This window comes from Bos indicus x Bos taurus, chromosome 3, assembly GCF_003369695.1.
Source record: "Bos indicus x Bos taurus breed Angus x Brahman F1 hybrid chromosome 3, Bos_hybrid_MaternalHap_v2.0, whole genome shotgun sequence".
Taxonomy (NCBI): domain Eukaryota; kingdom Metazoa; phylum Chordata; class Mammalia; order Artiodactyla; family Bovidae; genus Bos; species Bos indicus x Bos taurus.
Genome location: NC_040078.1, coordinates 19,848,223 through 19,862,158, shown reverse-complemented (window position 1 = coordinate 19,862,158; position 13,936 = coordinate 19,848,223). Strand labels below are relative to the sequence as shown.

Here is a 13,936-nt window from a genome sequence, read left to right as displayed (position 1 = left end):
CTGCTGTTTGACCACACCCCTTCCTCCTCTTCCTCTTCAGGAGAATCCGGGCTGGCACCGAGCTTACCTGGGACTACAACTATGAGGTGGGCAGCGTGGAAGGCAAGGAGTTGCTTTGCTGCTGCGGGGCCATCGAATGCCGAGGGCGTCTTCTTTAGAGGACAGCCTTCCTCCTAACCTTCTGAACTGCCCTTTCCTCAGGAACTGGGTCTTCCTGACTATTGAATTCTGACCCCCAAGTTTCTAGTCTAGCTACTCCCCAGCTCCTAGTAGATAGAAATGGGGGTTCTGGATCAGGAGACCCCTTCCATTGCGGTGCTAGCAGGCAGGGCCCCTCCCCTGCCTCCTGAGGCACTGGGGGTGGGAGAGGTTACCACTCTAACCTGGGCCTGACATCCCTCCAGTCCTCCTGTGGCTCACCCCTCCCATCCTACATTTGTTCAAGTGTTCATCCTTTTAACAGACTTTATTCCTAGAATGAGGGCTGTGTATTTTACTATCCCTGGTTTGTATTGTTTCTTGAAAGTAACAAGATGTTAAAACTAAGATTGTGATTTGATTTCTTTCCCTCAGTTCCCAGTTCTAGGTCTTGATGAGAGATGAGCTTTTCCCCCACCCTTCCCAACAGGCAGCTGTCATTAATCCTGACCTTTCTCTACTTTGCTTTTTCTTATTTGCCATGTGATATTTTTTAAGGTTACATAACCATGAGGAAGGCATGAGGAAGACTACCTTAGTTTATTTAGTTGATCACTCTTCTCAGTTCATAAGAGTCTCAAACACTTGTTGCCATGTTTTACTTAATCTTTAATATATTTTAATTAAAAAAAAAAACCATTAACAGTACATTTTGGTCTGAAGTGGTCCCTCTGCTGAAATGCCAGGTGCTAGCTGTAATTCAGGCTTTAAAACCCAAACCCCAAATGTTTAATAAATAAAAATTAGAACTAGTTGCCATTCTACTCCAAACCAGCTAGCCTAGGGAAAGAGGCCAGAGAAAGGAGGCAGTAAGATCTTGGACCTGTGACTACAGGGACAGCTGGCAGAGAAGTAACAGAAGACTGTCTGAGCAGTCCACATTGTGGCCCCCACTTTTTGGCAGAGGTAGGATAAGGGTCACGTGCACCCACCTACACTCAGTTCATTTGGATCTTAGAAGGGAAAAAGTTAAAAGTCAGCTCAGCTTTGGTTTCTGGTCCAAGTTAGGGAGATTAGAAAGGTGAGCCTTGGTCCAACTTTGGCAGAATGAGGCCCACAGGTGGGACAGTAAGGCACGACCCTGGCTCTGGAGGTCAGGGAGTCAAAGGCAGACAGACAGGGCCAGATTCTGAAGAGTAAGGAATGTGACTTATAACCCCCACCCCCAGAACTGAGGAAAGGTCTCAAAATCAGTAGAAAGGACAACTTGGAAAATAAGACCAATCCCCCTCCCCCAACAAAGGATATAGCCAACCTCCCATTCCTGGAGATGGGCTGATAAGAATTTGGTTTAAAGGCAACTGGGTGACAGTAGCAGGGGGTGGGGCACAGAGAAGAACACGCTCCTCTCGCTTTCTCCTTCTCCCCAGAGCTTAAAGTGACCCTGTGGGGAGGGTGGGGTATTTCCTTGGCTTTATACGTTAATCTGAGGGGCAGCAGGGACAATGGTTCAGTCATTCTTACGATGGTTGTTGTTGAGGATGGGGTGGCCATTGGCCAGGGGCCGGTTCTTTGCTCCTCCCCCAGCTGCAGCCTCCTCCCCCTCTGAGCTCTCTGTTTCTTCCCGGTCACTGCGTTCATCTTCTACTACCTGTGAAAGGGATGAGCAGGGTTACCAACCCCTAAGGACTGCCTCTCTCGGTGGGCTTTTTCCAGCTATACCCAGGGCCCCACAGTAGGTTTTAGAGGGTTGCTGATATGGGAGGGAATTTGGGCCGTTCCTAGAGTTGAGAGTAGTAGGGCCTACAGAATGGAGACAGAACCATTACCTTTCCAGTTATGAACTTGTGGGCCATGCGCAAAATGAGGTAGGCCCAGAAGATATGCAGCAGCTGTAGCACTCCCATCATGAAATTGAAGAAGTAATAGCCAAAGAAGGCGGGATAGAGCTCCAGTGGGTACACCAGCGTGCAGTGCAGGATCCTTGGGATGGGGAGAGACAAGAACTGTTAACACAGAAAAGAGGGGGTCAAGACTGAGGACAGACAAATGGGGCCAGGGAGAAGATTCCTGATTTCTTCAAACAGTCTAGTCTGGTATCCTACTCACCAGAAGGGCAGGATGACCAGTCGGGTGATGATGAAGACAATGGCGAAGACGATGAAGATGTTGTTGCAGGTGTTTTTCCATCCCGCGTAGTTAAACATCTTGGCTGACTGTGTAGATAGCCCCCACCGATCATCACGGGCTCCTGACTCCCATATACATTCATACATACATCCCACTTAACCACACTAGCTCTGTGCCCCCACCTCCTTGGTCCCAGGAACACCCACCCCCACCCACCACTACCCCAAGCAAAGGATAGAGGGACAGAAGAACCTGCACCAAGGTCTCTAGGCTTGAAGAAATGCCCAGGAAGCCTGACCTCTAGCAGGTAGTCAGAAGAGTCGTGCAGAGCCATGATAAGAGTCCCTGCTCGGACGTAATTGGCAAACCAGGAGAAACTGATGAGGATGATGGTGGCCACGTGATGGATGATCTGCTCCTTGAAATCCTGTAGAAAAGATGCAACCTCCAGAGGACTGTTTCCTGTTCCCTAGCTTCCGTTCTTCCCCCTTTAATTCCACTTATCCCACAACTCCATCCAAAGCACCCAGAAGTCAAAGGGGAGGTGGTTCATACCGCGCTTCATTTTGGCTCCTACTCAGTGGTACAGCCCCATGACTCACCTTTCGCTTGACGTCAGAAGCAATGCTGAAGAGCAAGGACCAGTAGAAAGACAGTTCAATCATGTAGTACCAATACTGGGAAGGGATGATGCTCTGAGAGAGAAAAGAGGAAGTTTAACGGACCCCAGAGCCACTGGACCCAATGGTCTCGCCTCTCCAAACCCAGCCCTCCTTGCACTTAAGATTAACACCATGACTGCAGTCCCTTCTGCCACGTGTCTGAGATCAACTCTTCACAAGGATGTGTATGTCCCAATCCTATCCTACACTGATTCTCACCCCACATAAGGACTAATTACCCCATATAAGGAATCAGGACCCATCATGTACCTGTATGGGATATCCCTCCCAAACTTTCCTCAGGTCATAGAACCAGGGTTTCTGCAGAGAAATGGTAATAAGAGGTTAAAGGAGGAGGCACCTAAATTCTGGGCTTCACCCCACCTTGCCAGAGAACCTACTCCCCCACTTGCCCTCCCCAAGTAATCCCCACTCACGTCTACAATGACGGCCGTGCCGGCGATGAAAGCAATCAGGTAAAATGTGAATCTCCAGCTGGAAGAGGAAGCAGACATGGCTAGGAGAGTGGAATGGAAGAACGGCGCAGCCCTCCCCCCAGATACCCTCTCAAGGAAATACTCAACCAAATGTGCCTCCTCACCCGGGAGTAATTTCTCCACATACAGCTGCAGCCCCACCTCCCAGCAAAACACAGTAGACCTTCCTCTGCCACCCAGTTTCTCTTGCCTCAACTGCCCCTACCTTGCTTCTCGAAACTTCTTGAGGAGACTGGGCCGGTCCTGGTTGCGACGGCGGCGGAACCAGCGCTCTACCTGGCGGCCAGAGAGCCCGCTCTGCCGTGACAGAAGCTCCACATCTGCCTGGGTGGGGTGAGAAGCCCATTATGTTCTGCTTCACTCGCCCTCCCCGCCCCTCTGCCAGTAATGACCCAAGTTGGCCCCATCTGAAGGGAAGGGGAGATGCCTTCCCATTTCTGCACCCCACCTCCTCACTCCCTACCAGGACTCAGTAACTCCCAGAACAGGGTCTGCAGCTCATACCTGTTTGGGCTGCTTGCCACTGGTCATGTAGAAATGCTCCAAAGTGGGGTTTGGAGGTGCCCGCAGCCGGGTTTTCTCTTTGACATTCAGGAGGGCAGCCAGTGGTGTAGCCACGTAACTGGGGAAGGGATAGGAGTGAGGGGTGTCTGACTCTCTTGAAGCAGGCAAGCCTGTTAGCCCCTAAACTAGAGGGCCTGGAGGGGGATATTGCAAGCTCAGGCAACTTTATCCTGGGCCTCAGTTTCCCAGCAACCCCCTCTCTGGCTGCCTTGGGCTGCCCATAGCTGACAAAGCTGCCTGTGTTCACTAGCCACCAGGCGGGTGGAGGGCAAGAACAAATAACCATTGAAGGAATGGGCCTGGGGGTGCTGAGCCCTCAGAAAGACAATGCTGCCTTTAGTGGGGGGCACACAGTAGGCAGGGACCTGGGTGGTGAGAACACCAGTGTGCAGGACCAATTAAACAGCAAGAGACAAACTTGAAGTACAAGAAACTGCAGCTGGGAGCCAAGGAAGGCATGGGGGTAGGTTGGTATGCTCACAGCTCAAAGAAGTATCGAATGATGAGGAAGAGCAAGGCCAGGGGTAGTGTGATATAGAGGTCAGAGGCTTTGGCGTAGACACGTCCATCTCGGTCTTCTAGATCAGCCCAGGTTAAGTTCACAGGGAGCCACAGCCGTTCCCACCAGAAGTAGTCATGTAAGGTCTGGAGCATCCTGAGTGAGGAAGGGAGAAGTAGAGGGCATCAAAGCAGGCAGCAGTGCAGAAGGAGACGGAAGACAGTTTTCACAGTGTAACAAAAAGAGCAGGGGCAAAGACTCAGGCCCTGGGCTCTGGTCTTGGCCATGTGGATGAATCAGTGTGCCCATCTGTAATATAGTGGCTTTCCAGTTCTAACAGTTACTCTTAATATCAACCAAAGGTGACATTAACATCCCCTGGAAGTCCTGATTCCCTAGACAAGAACCTTGGGGTCTCGCCATCATTTTGCTATTCTTACACGGAAACTAGACAGGATCTAGCCTAGAAGCCGTGGCCAAAAATCTTAAGTGAAATCAGAGTCATCATCCCTTCCCCCCACCCTCCAACCTCTTCCTAGACCTCCCATGTGTTAGTCACTCAGTCATATCCGACTCTTTGTAACTTTATGGACTGAGCCCGCCAGGTTTCTGTCCATGGAACTCTCCAGGTAAGAATACAGGAGTGGGTAGCCAATCCCTTCTCCAAGGGATCTTCCTGAGGCAGGGATCAAACCCAGGTCTCCTGCATTGCAGGCAGATTCTTTACCATCTGAACCATCAGAGCTCCCAAATCAACCCATAACTGGAAGCTTCCTTGCCAGGGAGCCCAAGAAAGGATTGCAGGGCTGGGGCAAGACCTTTCTCCCCCTTCCCTATAACCCACTGAGGCAGCAGGTCCTAGGGAAAATTAAGAGGCCAGAATAAACCAAAATCATGCCCCCAAATAGTGCTGAGCTCAAGGACAATCAATGGACATCAAAATACTGCACACAAAATTAATAGCCCATGCCCAAGCCATCCATTCCCAAACATAAGGCAGAAGGACTCTATGTGAAGCCTATTCTCAGAAACAAAATGAAGACAAGGCTGCAGGGAGTCAGGAGTTGGAGGATAGAGAGTCGATACAGCAGACTAAGACATCTGGTAGAATTAGGAGCTACTTGGATTAAGGCTCCTTTGGAAAATAAAATACTAGTCTGCTCAGGGAACACCCATCACAAATACCCTCAGTGCTCAGGAAAGAGCTGCTGCTTTGTACCACCTCCCTCCCCCGTTTCGTCCACGGAAAGAGAAAGGATCTACAGGGTGGTGGTGACCACTTGGATACCAAGTGAAGGAAGGTACGATCTGAGGCTCACGCGGGAACAGCAGCTGCTTGGAGCTGAGAGAAGGAGCAAGATGATGGTGTAGAATCAGCGATGGTGGTCCACACAACTGGCAGTCCTAGGACTCAGCAGTGAACCCAGTAGGATGACAAGGGCAAAGCTTCCAGGCTACCAAGCCCTCATCCTCCGAGGAGGGAGGCCAGGTAGGTGGTCTCCAGGCTGGCCTTGAGACTAAAAGCTGACACAGAAGGAAGGTGGTCCCCTCCCTGCTGCGGAGGAAATAGAGTTGGGAGATTGTTCTCTGCTGTGAACTGGAGACCAACCGGTGCCTCGCTGAAGGCTGATCATATCACAGCTGAGCTGGGCTGCTCCACAGCTCCGCCCCCACCCACCACAGAAGCACTTGCGAAATCCCTCTCAGCCTGTCACGGGTCAGCATTTCAGCTCAAGGACTTTACCCTCTTGTCCCCACTCCTGGTCACTGCTCTTTCAGATGAAAGCAGAGGGCAGCTCTGACAGTAAAGGAGTTTCAGCTCCACCCGCCCCCAACAGCACGGGTTCTACACACATACACGCACGCACACACACACACACACATTCCAGGCCTCAGCTCCTGAGGACACTGCCCCTTCCCTCTCCACCTTGGCCAGAATAAATATTTAATTAGTTAAAGAGATGGAAGCCTTCGGAACTGAACAAAACTAAACACAGTTATCAGAGTAGAACTCTCCCCACACGACAGTGCACACAGACACACTTTTTTCTTTGAGAGAAGTTGTAGAAAATTTAGTAAAGAAGGGACAAGGCAGAAAGCCTACATGCGGTGGCACCCCTCCAGCTCTTCTTGCCACCTTCTTTGCTTAGTCTGATTGGAGGTGAAGAAACAGACCTGACTCAGTCACCTGACTGCTAGTCCCTTGGGGCCCAATTTGTCCTCCATTGAGGACTAAAGCCAAGGGTACTGTCTGGCCTAGACATTGGGCCCCATTCCTACCCTGGTCAGTGGAAACCGGCAGGTAAGTTTCTTTTGTCACAGATATTTTGAGGATTAAAAAGACTCAGAGGGCTGGCTGGGATCCTGGAGGCCAAGCATAGAGTCCCTCTCCATGACTCCCGGGGGCCCAGGAATGCCTCATGCCTACAAAGAAGGTGAGGAGGCAGAGAAGCAGGCAGAAAGTCAGAGATGGGTCAAAGGCAAGCGCCTGGACAGCGCAACTATCTCAATCCCAGGACAAGGTAGCACCTGGCCCCTGCCTGCTCCAAACAGGGACAGCAGAAGATGGTGTGAGCAGAGAGTGTGATGTTTTGGGAGTTGTGAATGGGGGCTCTCTCACCCCCGGGTTTCAGGCTTTCTGTGACCACAGCCCTCCCCTACTGCCCAGCACTTCCATTAGCAGAGGAGTGGTGGCCTGGACCCTGCCCCTCACCCCTGGAGCCTAGCCCAGCAGGAAGAGGCACCAGATTCAGCAGGGTCAGGACTTCGGACTCCATGTGAGGGGGAAGGGAAGACAATAGGGGCTCCTGGGCCAGGCCCGCCAGCTGCACTTATACATCCCCACAGAACCTACCAGTCCACTCCCAGTGGCGTCCCTGGCACACCAAGCCAAGCAATGGATCCCACCAACAAAAAGGTGGGTCAAGAAAAGGGAATGTGCCTTCGTGCTTGCTTTTCTGGGTCACATTACTTAATTTCCTGGTGGAGAAAATCACACCTGTAGGTATTTTTCCACTCAAACGATTTACTCCCCCACACACATGAAGAAACAATAGGGTGTGTGCATGTGTATGTGTCTCTGTCTCTCTCATGCACAAATACACCTGCCTCAGAGACACAGACACCACTTTATGAGGCACAGGCTGGAGAACGGCCAGCTGAGCAGGGATTTCATGGGCATTGGATTACCAGGAACTTGAACAGAGCTCCACCCAGCTGCTACCTTTTGCCCAACTCTGACTGACCCATCCCAGACTCCCACAGACAGATGAAAAGGGGCAGAGAGTCCCCAAGGGGACTTGTAGACCCAGTCTGCTAGGAGGGCAGAAGTTTGAGGCTATGAGGAAGAGATCTCACAGACTCAACGTGATAATAGTCCCAACGGCTCTCAGAGTGTGGAGAAATAATTGAAGAAGATACAATACAATCAGTAAGGGAAGAGAGAGTGACAAAGACAGGATCCCAGAGGCTCCCAGCTTTCACTGGAGCCTGGCGGTCTACAAAAAAGAAGTGGAAAGAAGTGGCAGAGGACCTGAATAGTCCAGCTTGTTGAAAACTTTTTCAGGCAGCTACACCAGGTCACAAACTAGAAAGCTGTGAGCAATGGATGAAGCCAAGAAGAGGTGTGTCATCCCTCCAGGCTGAAGTAGAGGTCTCAAAATTTTAGTTTTTCTGTGGCCCCAACACAGCCAAAGACTGCAGGAGATTACAGCCCCCAGAGGGAGAGAATGACTGGCAAATTCAGGAAGTAGATGGGGATGTGGGGGGCTGGGCGGGCAGGGGGCATGCTAAAGGCACAGTGAAGGATCGGCCAGCCTGTGGCCAGTGACGGGAAAGTGAAGGCCCTCCCTCCCAGAGGGGAAGCCGGCCAGAGGCCCCAGTGAAGGGAGTGGACTGTGGGGTACCAAGGAAGACAAGGAACTCTCTCTCTCTTCAAAACAGGGTTTGTGCAGGTCACTGTATGATTAGGGTCAGGCCCTGAGGGAGGAGGCTGCAGACAGTCCTTACCCTTAGGAGCACCATCACAAGCCCAGTCAGCCACCCACATTAGGCCCAGCCACCTGGACTCCGCTATGGGACTGCAACCTCCGCTAAGACAGATGTGGGAGTGACTGCCTGCTGGAGGCCTTTCCTGATTCACTTCTCCAGAAAGAGGGGCTCACTCCATTCCTCAGGATCCTCAGAACCCCCTATCTCCTGTACCTGGCAACTCAGGTGAAGAATCGATCAGATTTTGACACCAAGAGTCTACCTTAGGAAGTGAACCTCTAAACTCAGGCCACAGATTAAAACCCCACACATGCAATTAACCTACTTGCCAGAGAGCCTCCGGGCCAGAAATTAGCAAAGGGAGGCCCAGAAAACCAGTTTCACCAGCAGCTCCCCCTACCCCTGCCCCACACACCCCATAACGGTATAAGAGCCTTAGCCACGGGGCGGGGGCCAGGGGCAGACACTCTGAGCCACTCCTTCCTGTTTCCCGTTAAGCACATGGACGCCCTGACCTCCCTCCCGGAGTGGGCACAGTGAACCGATTAGAAAAAGCTTCACTCTCCTCTCACTCTAGCCACGGGATTCCCCAGCCAGGGGCCGCGCCGCGGGCTCTCTGCCAAGCAGGGGGCTCTCGTGCAACTGCTCACCGGACTTTCTCCTCCCCAAAAAAGGGCGCCGGAGGCTCGGCCGTCCGTGGGCAGCCCCGCGTCCTCAACTCCCAGCTCCTACCTGTTGCCCAGGAGGACTCCTCCGCGCTCCGGGCGGCGCGCTCGAGGACGCCCGGGCGGCCGGCCAGCCTGCCCTCAGGCGGCGCTGGGGGCCCGGCCGCTCCCGCGAGGCGCTCCGGCCCGCCCTCCGCCAGGCCCGCCGCCGCCATGAGCGCGCGGGGCAGAGGCCCCAGAGCCAGCGGCGGCGCCCAGCGCCGGCCGCCCGAGGGTGTGCGCCCGCGCCTCGCTCCGCTCCACGGCCCGCTCCCGGCCCCGCCAGGCCCTGGCCGCCGAGCCGCGTCCTCGCGGCCCCCGCAGTTCTCCCAACTTTTCCGCGCCCCGTGCCTCCCCACCCCTGCGCGCGGCGCCGCGGACTCCCGGGCGCGGGTTCCGACTCACTCGGCGGCGGCTGCGGCGTCGCGGAGCTGGCCCGGCCGGGAGCCGCTGCTCCGTCTCTCCCCTCGTCCGAGCTCCGGGCCCCCTCCGGACTGGCTCCGCTCGCTCCTCTCCTCCCCCTTCCGCCCGCCTGCCTGCCCGCTCCCTCCCTCCTTCCTCCTCCTCCCGCCGCCCGCCGAGCCCAGCCGAGCCGAGAGCGAGCCCAGCCAGCCCGGGAAAGAAAGGCCGCGAGCAACACAGCAGCCGGGAGACTGGGCGTGGGCCTACGGCCCGGCGACGGAAGGGGAGAGGAGGGCGGGCGGGCGCGCGGCGGGGCCCGGGCCTCCGCGCGGGGTAGCCGCGCCCAGCGCCCGCCGCCTGCCACCGCCCCCTCCCCGGCCGGGGGCGGGCGGTGGAAGCTTGGGAGCTGAGCCCTCGCTGCACCCGGCGGGCGGCGGAGGCCCACTGCAGGCGCTGCACCGGGGGGAAGAAGCCCCCGATGAGGGAGGCAGTGTGGGGTCTCCCAGCCTCTGGTCTCTCGGTTAGGGGCGCGCTCCGAGGACCCCGGGACAAACCCGCGAGGGGCTCGGGGCGCGGAACGGCCGTGCCCCTGCACCACCCCGGCAGCCCCCAAGTGCGGCCCTCGCCCTCCGGCCGGCTGCGGCCCCCAGTTCTCTCAGCGGCCAGACCGGTGGCCACACTTCCCACCTCCAGCCCCACCGGGCAGCGGAGAGAGGAGGGCGCCCCGGCTCCCGGCCCCCGCAGCCCCTGCGGTTTCTTCCCAAGGCCCGCGCGCCGAGGCCCAGCACCTCTCTCTCCAGAACCGACCCGGGCAGCGGGCCCTCGAGATTCGGCTGGGACCCCTAGGGCGTCCCCCACCCCAGCTCGGCCTTAAAATCCTCACCGTTTCCACACCAGTGTTGTAAAATCTACCCCACAGTGGCACACATACCCTACTGCCGGCAGACTCTGAAGGAGCCAGTCCCCAACTTTTGCTATGTAAAACGTATCTGAGATTTCAATCTAGACCACTGCTTATCCGTGTTCAAAAATTCATATTTTAAAATGTTTTTCCCCTAGACTGGTAAAATTGATGTTTCAGGAAGATGTAACATGTTTATCCTAGAAAACTGGCCTTGATTCCTAAGGACAGAGTGTGACTAAGATGTGTTTGAGGGTTTGTTTAAAGAGGGCCCGCCTAGCAGAGGTAACCATTTTTTACCTTAATGAAATGTTGGTGTTTTTATACCGAGACAGGTAGAACCTCTGACAGGTAGAACCCTTGTTTCAGGGTTTATCTAGTCAAGTTCAGGTGTTTTGACAGTTCTCTTAAGAAATAATATGATGTTTCACTCATCCAGTTTGAGAGCTTGGTCCTCACTGAAGACACTATCTGGAGAGGTAAAGAGGCAGAAGCTGTCTGATTTCCAACTTTTCCTTTGCTTTTGCAGTGGGCCCCCCAGCCCAGGCCAACAGGGGGGGAATGAAACTTGTTGGGCCACCCCCTGGCCCCTCACCACTGAACCAGTACCCAGGGGACTCTAGCCTTTTTCAGCCCCAGATTTGCCTGATTTTCCAGTTCCCAGCAATCCCTCCAGCCTTTAATTCCTTTGCCAAAGGGTAAACTCCTTTATTTGCAAGTCATATCCTTTCTACACCTAGGCTACAACCCACCCACCCCCACCCCCTCCCATTCCCAAGTTCCCCCCACCTTTCTTGAGTTCCCGCCCCAGCTTCCCTTTTCCAGTAGGGTTCCAGTGTCTCCTCTTTGGGCCCCAGCTAAACTTTGGGTACCTCTCTACCCCCTCCCCAGATCTGTCTTACTTGGCTTTCCTCCTTTAGTTTCTGAACCCTTTTCTCAGGAAATTTTCCTAGACTTCCCCAAGGCCCTCACCAGACTTTATAAATGATTCCTCAGAGCACTGAAGACCAGTTAACTTTAAGATAGCAGTGGGAGGGGAAGTTTGGGGCTGAAGCTGAATAGACAGGCCTGAAAAGTAAAGATAAGAGGGTATACCCCTCCCCCAGGAGACAAAGAAGATGGATGGAGAAAGAGAAACTGGACCTCAGGCAGCATTTGAATGATGCTGCCTGTTTAGAAGGGGCTTCCCTGGTGGCTCAGTGGTAAAAAATCCATCTGCCAATGCAAGAGACGCAGGTTCAATCCCTGGGTCAGGAAGATCTCCTGGAGTAGGAAATGGAACCCACTTCAGTATTCTTGCCTGGAAAATTCCATGGAAGAGAAGCCTGGCGTGTTACAGTTCATAGGGTCCCAAAAGACTTGGACATGACTGAGCAACTGAGCACAACCAATTTAGAAACTCACTCTCCCTCTCTCTCTCTCTCTGCATAGTTTGGACCAGGAGCTCTTGATCACTCTGACCCATCCCCCATGGCCCAGGCCTGGCATGGCCACGCCCACAGTGCCCCAAGCTGCCCGCCTTGCAGTGACTCACTTCCTCTGTATGGGCTGCTGAGGTGTCCAGAGGCACAGGACACAAATAGGCCTTTGGCCGGGGATTTAGGTATCTGGAGCAGGCAAAGATGTGGACTCTAGTTGTGGAAATGGGTCTTGGTCTTCCCAGGTCAGGCTTGCCTGTGTAATACACAAGACTCTGGATAAAAAGAGTAGAGCTTGGCCAAAACATGAGCAGCGGGATTAAGATGCAAGGAATTCTGGGGAGAAAAAGTTTTATAACAAGAGGAGAAATAGCCAGGAGGAATTTCTGTGTATTCTGAAACCCATGCAGAGTGCAGAAAAGCAATATGGACCTAGAGCTGAACAAGTTTTCATGAGTCAACAGCTATGGCTCTGTATGTTACTTGCTGCTTGTCCTCCTAAGAGGAGACCCCAAGTCAGTCATGCCCTTCTGAATGAAAAAATTTTGCCTACCATATCAGTAAAGAAAGGATATTGCAGCCATCAAGCCATCGTATTATAGCTGCCAGGATGATGAGTCCTGAGAGAACTCAAAATGAAAATAGGATGCCCTCCATTAAGCTATCAGCCATTGCAGTCACTCCCACAATGGTGCACCCTTTGGAGACGCAGGATGGGAAAACACAGGATACTGGCCCCAGATAGCTGAGATAGATATCAAAGGAATGATTTCAGCGAGCCCTGACTTTTGCATCTTTCCTTACATAAAAAAGCACTACATTCATTGATTTGACATGTCTTGTTTTCCTTAATAAACAGTAATCTTTTGATATTCTGACTACCTGGCTTTTGTTACAAAATTCCTATATATCCTGGCTCCTCCTTTACTTCTTCAGAGCAGACCGTCAGAGCTATTTGAGAGGCTGCATTCCAGGCTTAAGTTCCCAGTATTGTCCACCAAACAAAACATAATTCTCTACTTTTAAGTTGTGCTTTTTTTTTTCCAGTTGACCTTCTCATCTGAGTGATGAGGAAAGCACTGAGAAGTTAGGAGACCTGGATTCTGGTCCCAACACCATGGCCCTTGGAAGTCACTCAGTCTCCTTGAGTCAGTAACAAGAGGGTGGTAGGTCAGGTCATCCCTAAGATCTTCTCCAACTCTGAAATTCTAAGATTTAGAGCATGGGTATGGAGGGTGATTTGTTGCTGTTGTTCAGTCGCTAAGTCTTGTCCAACTCATTTGCAACCCCATGCACTGTAGCCCACCAGGCTCCTCTGTCCATGGAATTCTCCAGGCAAGGATACTGGAGTGGATTGCCAAATCCTTCTCCAGGGGATCTTCCTGATGCAGGGAATCAAACCTGCAACTCCTGCAGCTCCTGCATTGTAGGAGCATTCTTTACCCATGAGCCACCAGAGATGCCCTGGAGGGTGTTTTAGTAAATCTGAAAAGGGCCTCAATCTGACCCTGGAGTTTAACAAAACAAAACCCAGGGACAAAAGGAGTAAAGCTTCCACCAGTCTCAGAGAGACATCTGTAAATGCATCACACACCTCCTCATAATGCTAGGCAGTCAGGACCACTCTTCTGCCTCCTCCAAATTCAGTATTCAGCCTTGCAGGTCAGCCAGCATTACCTTGCAGAGGTTTAGACTGGAGAAACAGGAGCCCTCTTTTGCCCTTCATTTCCCCCTACGCATACTTGGAACATGCCCAAAAGAGATTCTCAAGGGTACAGAAAGCCAAAGCCCAGGGACCCTGGCTGTGAAGCTGCTCTTCTGCTATACCAGCCTAGAAGTCTCCTGCGTGTGTGCTGAGATCCGTCTCAGCGGGGCCCCTGGAGTGAATGTCTACCTGAGGCTCTTCCCCAACCCTGCCTGCCCATGGAGTCCTCTGGGGAACCTCATGTCCTCGGGCCAAGAGAGCCCCTTGGTATCTGAGGGATACCAGGGGGAATCAGAGCCTCCTAGACCACGAATGGCCACCAGGGG

At 53.2% G+C, this 13,936-nt stretch overlaps 2 protein-coding genes across 7 annotated transcripts in view; one reads left to right on the top strand and one right to left on the bottom strand.

Moving 5' to 3' along the window:
- The window catches only part of SETDB1 (SET domain bifurcated histone lysine methyltransferase 1), a 32,435-nt gene extending 31,589 nt beyond the window's left edge, over positions 1-846 (top strand). The window contains exon 22 of one of the 3 annotated variants that reach the window (XM_027534260.1): positions 41-846. In XM_027534260.1, coding sequence (XP_027390061.1) covers positions 41-158 — 118 coding nt within the window. In that variant the 3' untranslated portion in view covers positions 159-846. The remainder of the gene's footprint in view (positions 1-40) is intronic. The other 2 variants (XM_027534273.1, XM_027534268.1) reach the window with 2 other exon arrangements.
- Positions 787-9,855, bottom strand: CERS2 (ceramide synthase 2). Of its 4 annotated transcripts, none has more exons than XM_027534287.1 (11): positions 9,590-9,855; positions 4,473-4,646; positions 3,932-4,049; positions 3,633-3,751; positions 3,368-3,425; positions 3,201-3,251; positions 2,871-2,963; positions 2,567-2,695; positions 2,248-2,354; positions 1,968-2,121; positions 787-1,789 (listed from the first exon to the last, which is right to left on the bottom strand). In XM_027534287.1, the coding sequence occupies exons 2-11, from the start codon at positions 4,643-4,645 to the stop codon at positions 1,649-1,651; spliced, it is 1,143 nt and encodes a 380-aa protein (XP_027390088.1). In that variant the 5' UTR covers position 4,646; positions 9,590-9,855; the 3' UTR covers positions 787-1,648. The 4 variants fall into 4 exon arrangements, with proteins under 4 accessions (XP_027390088.1, XP_027390114.1, XP_027390095.1 ...); XM_027534313.1 differs by lacking the exon at positions 9,590-9,855 and adding an exon at positions 9,213-9,239; XM_027534294.1 differs by lacking the exon at positions 9,590-9,855 and adding an exon at positions 5,810-8,267.
- Positions 9,856-13,936: the final 4,081 nt, after the last annotated feature.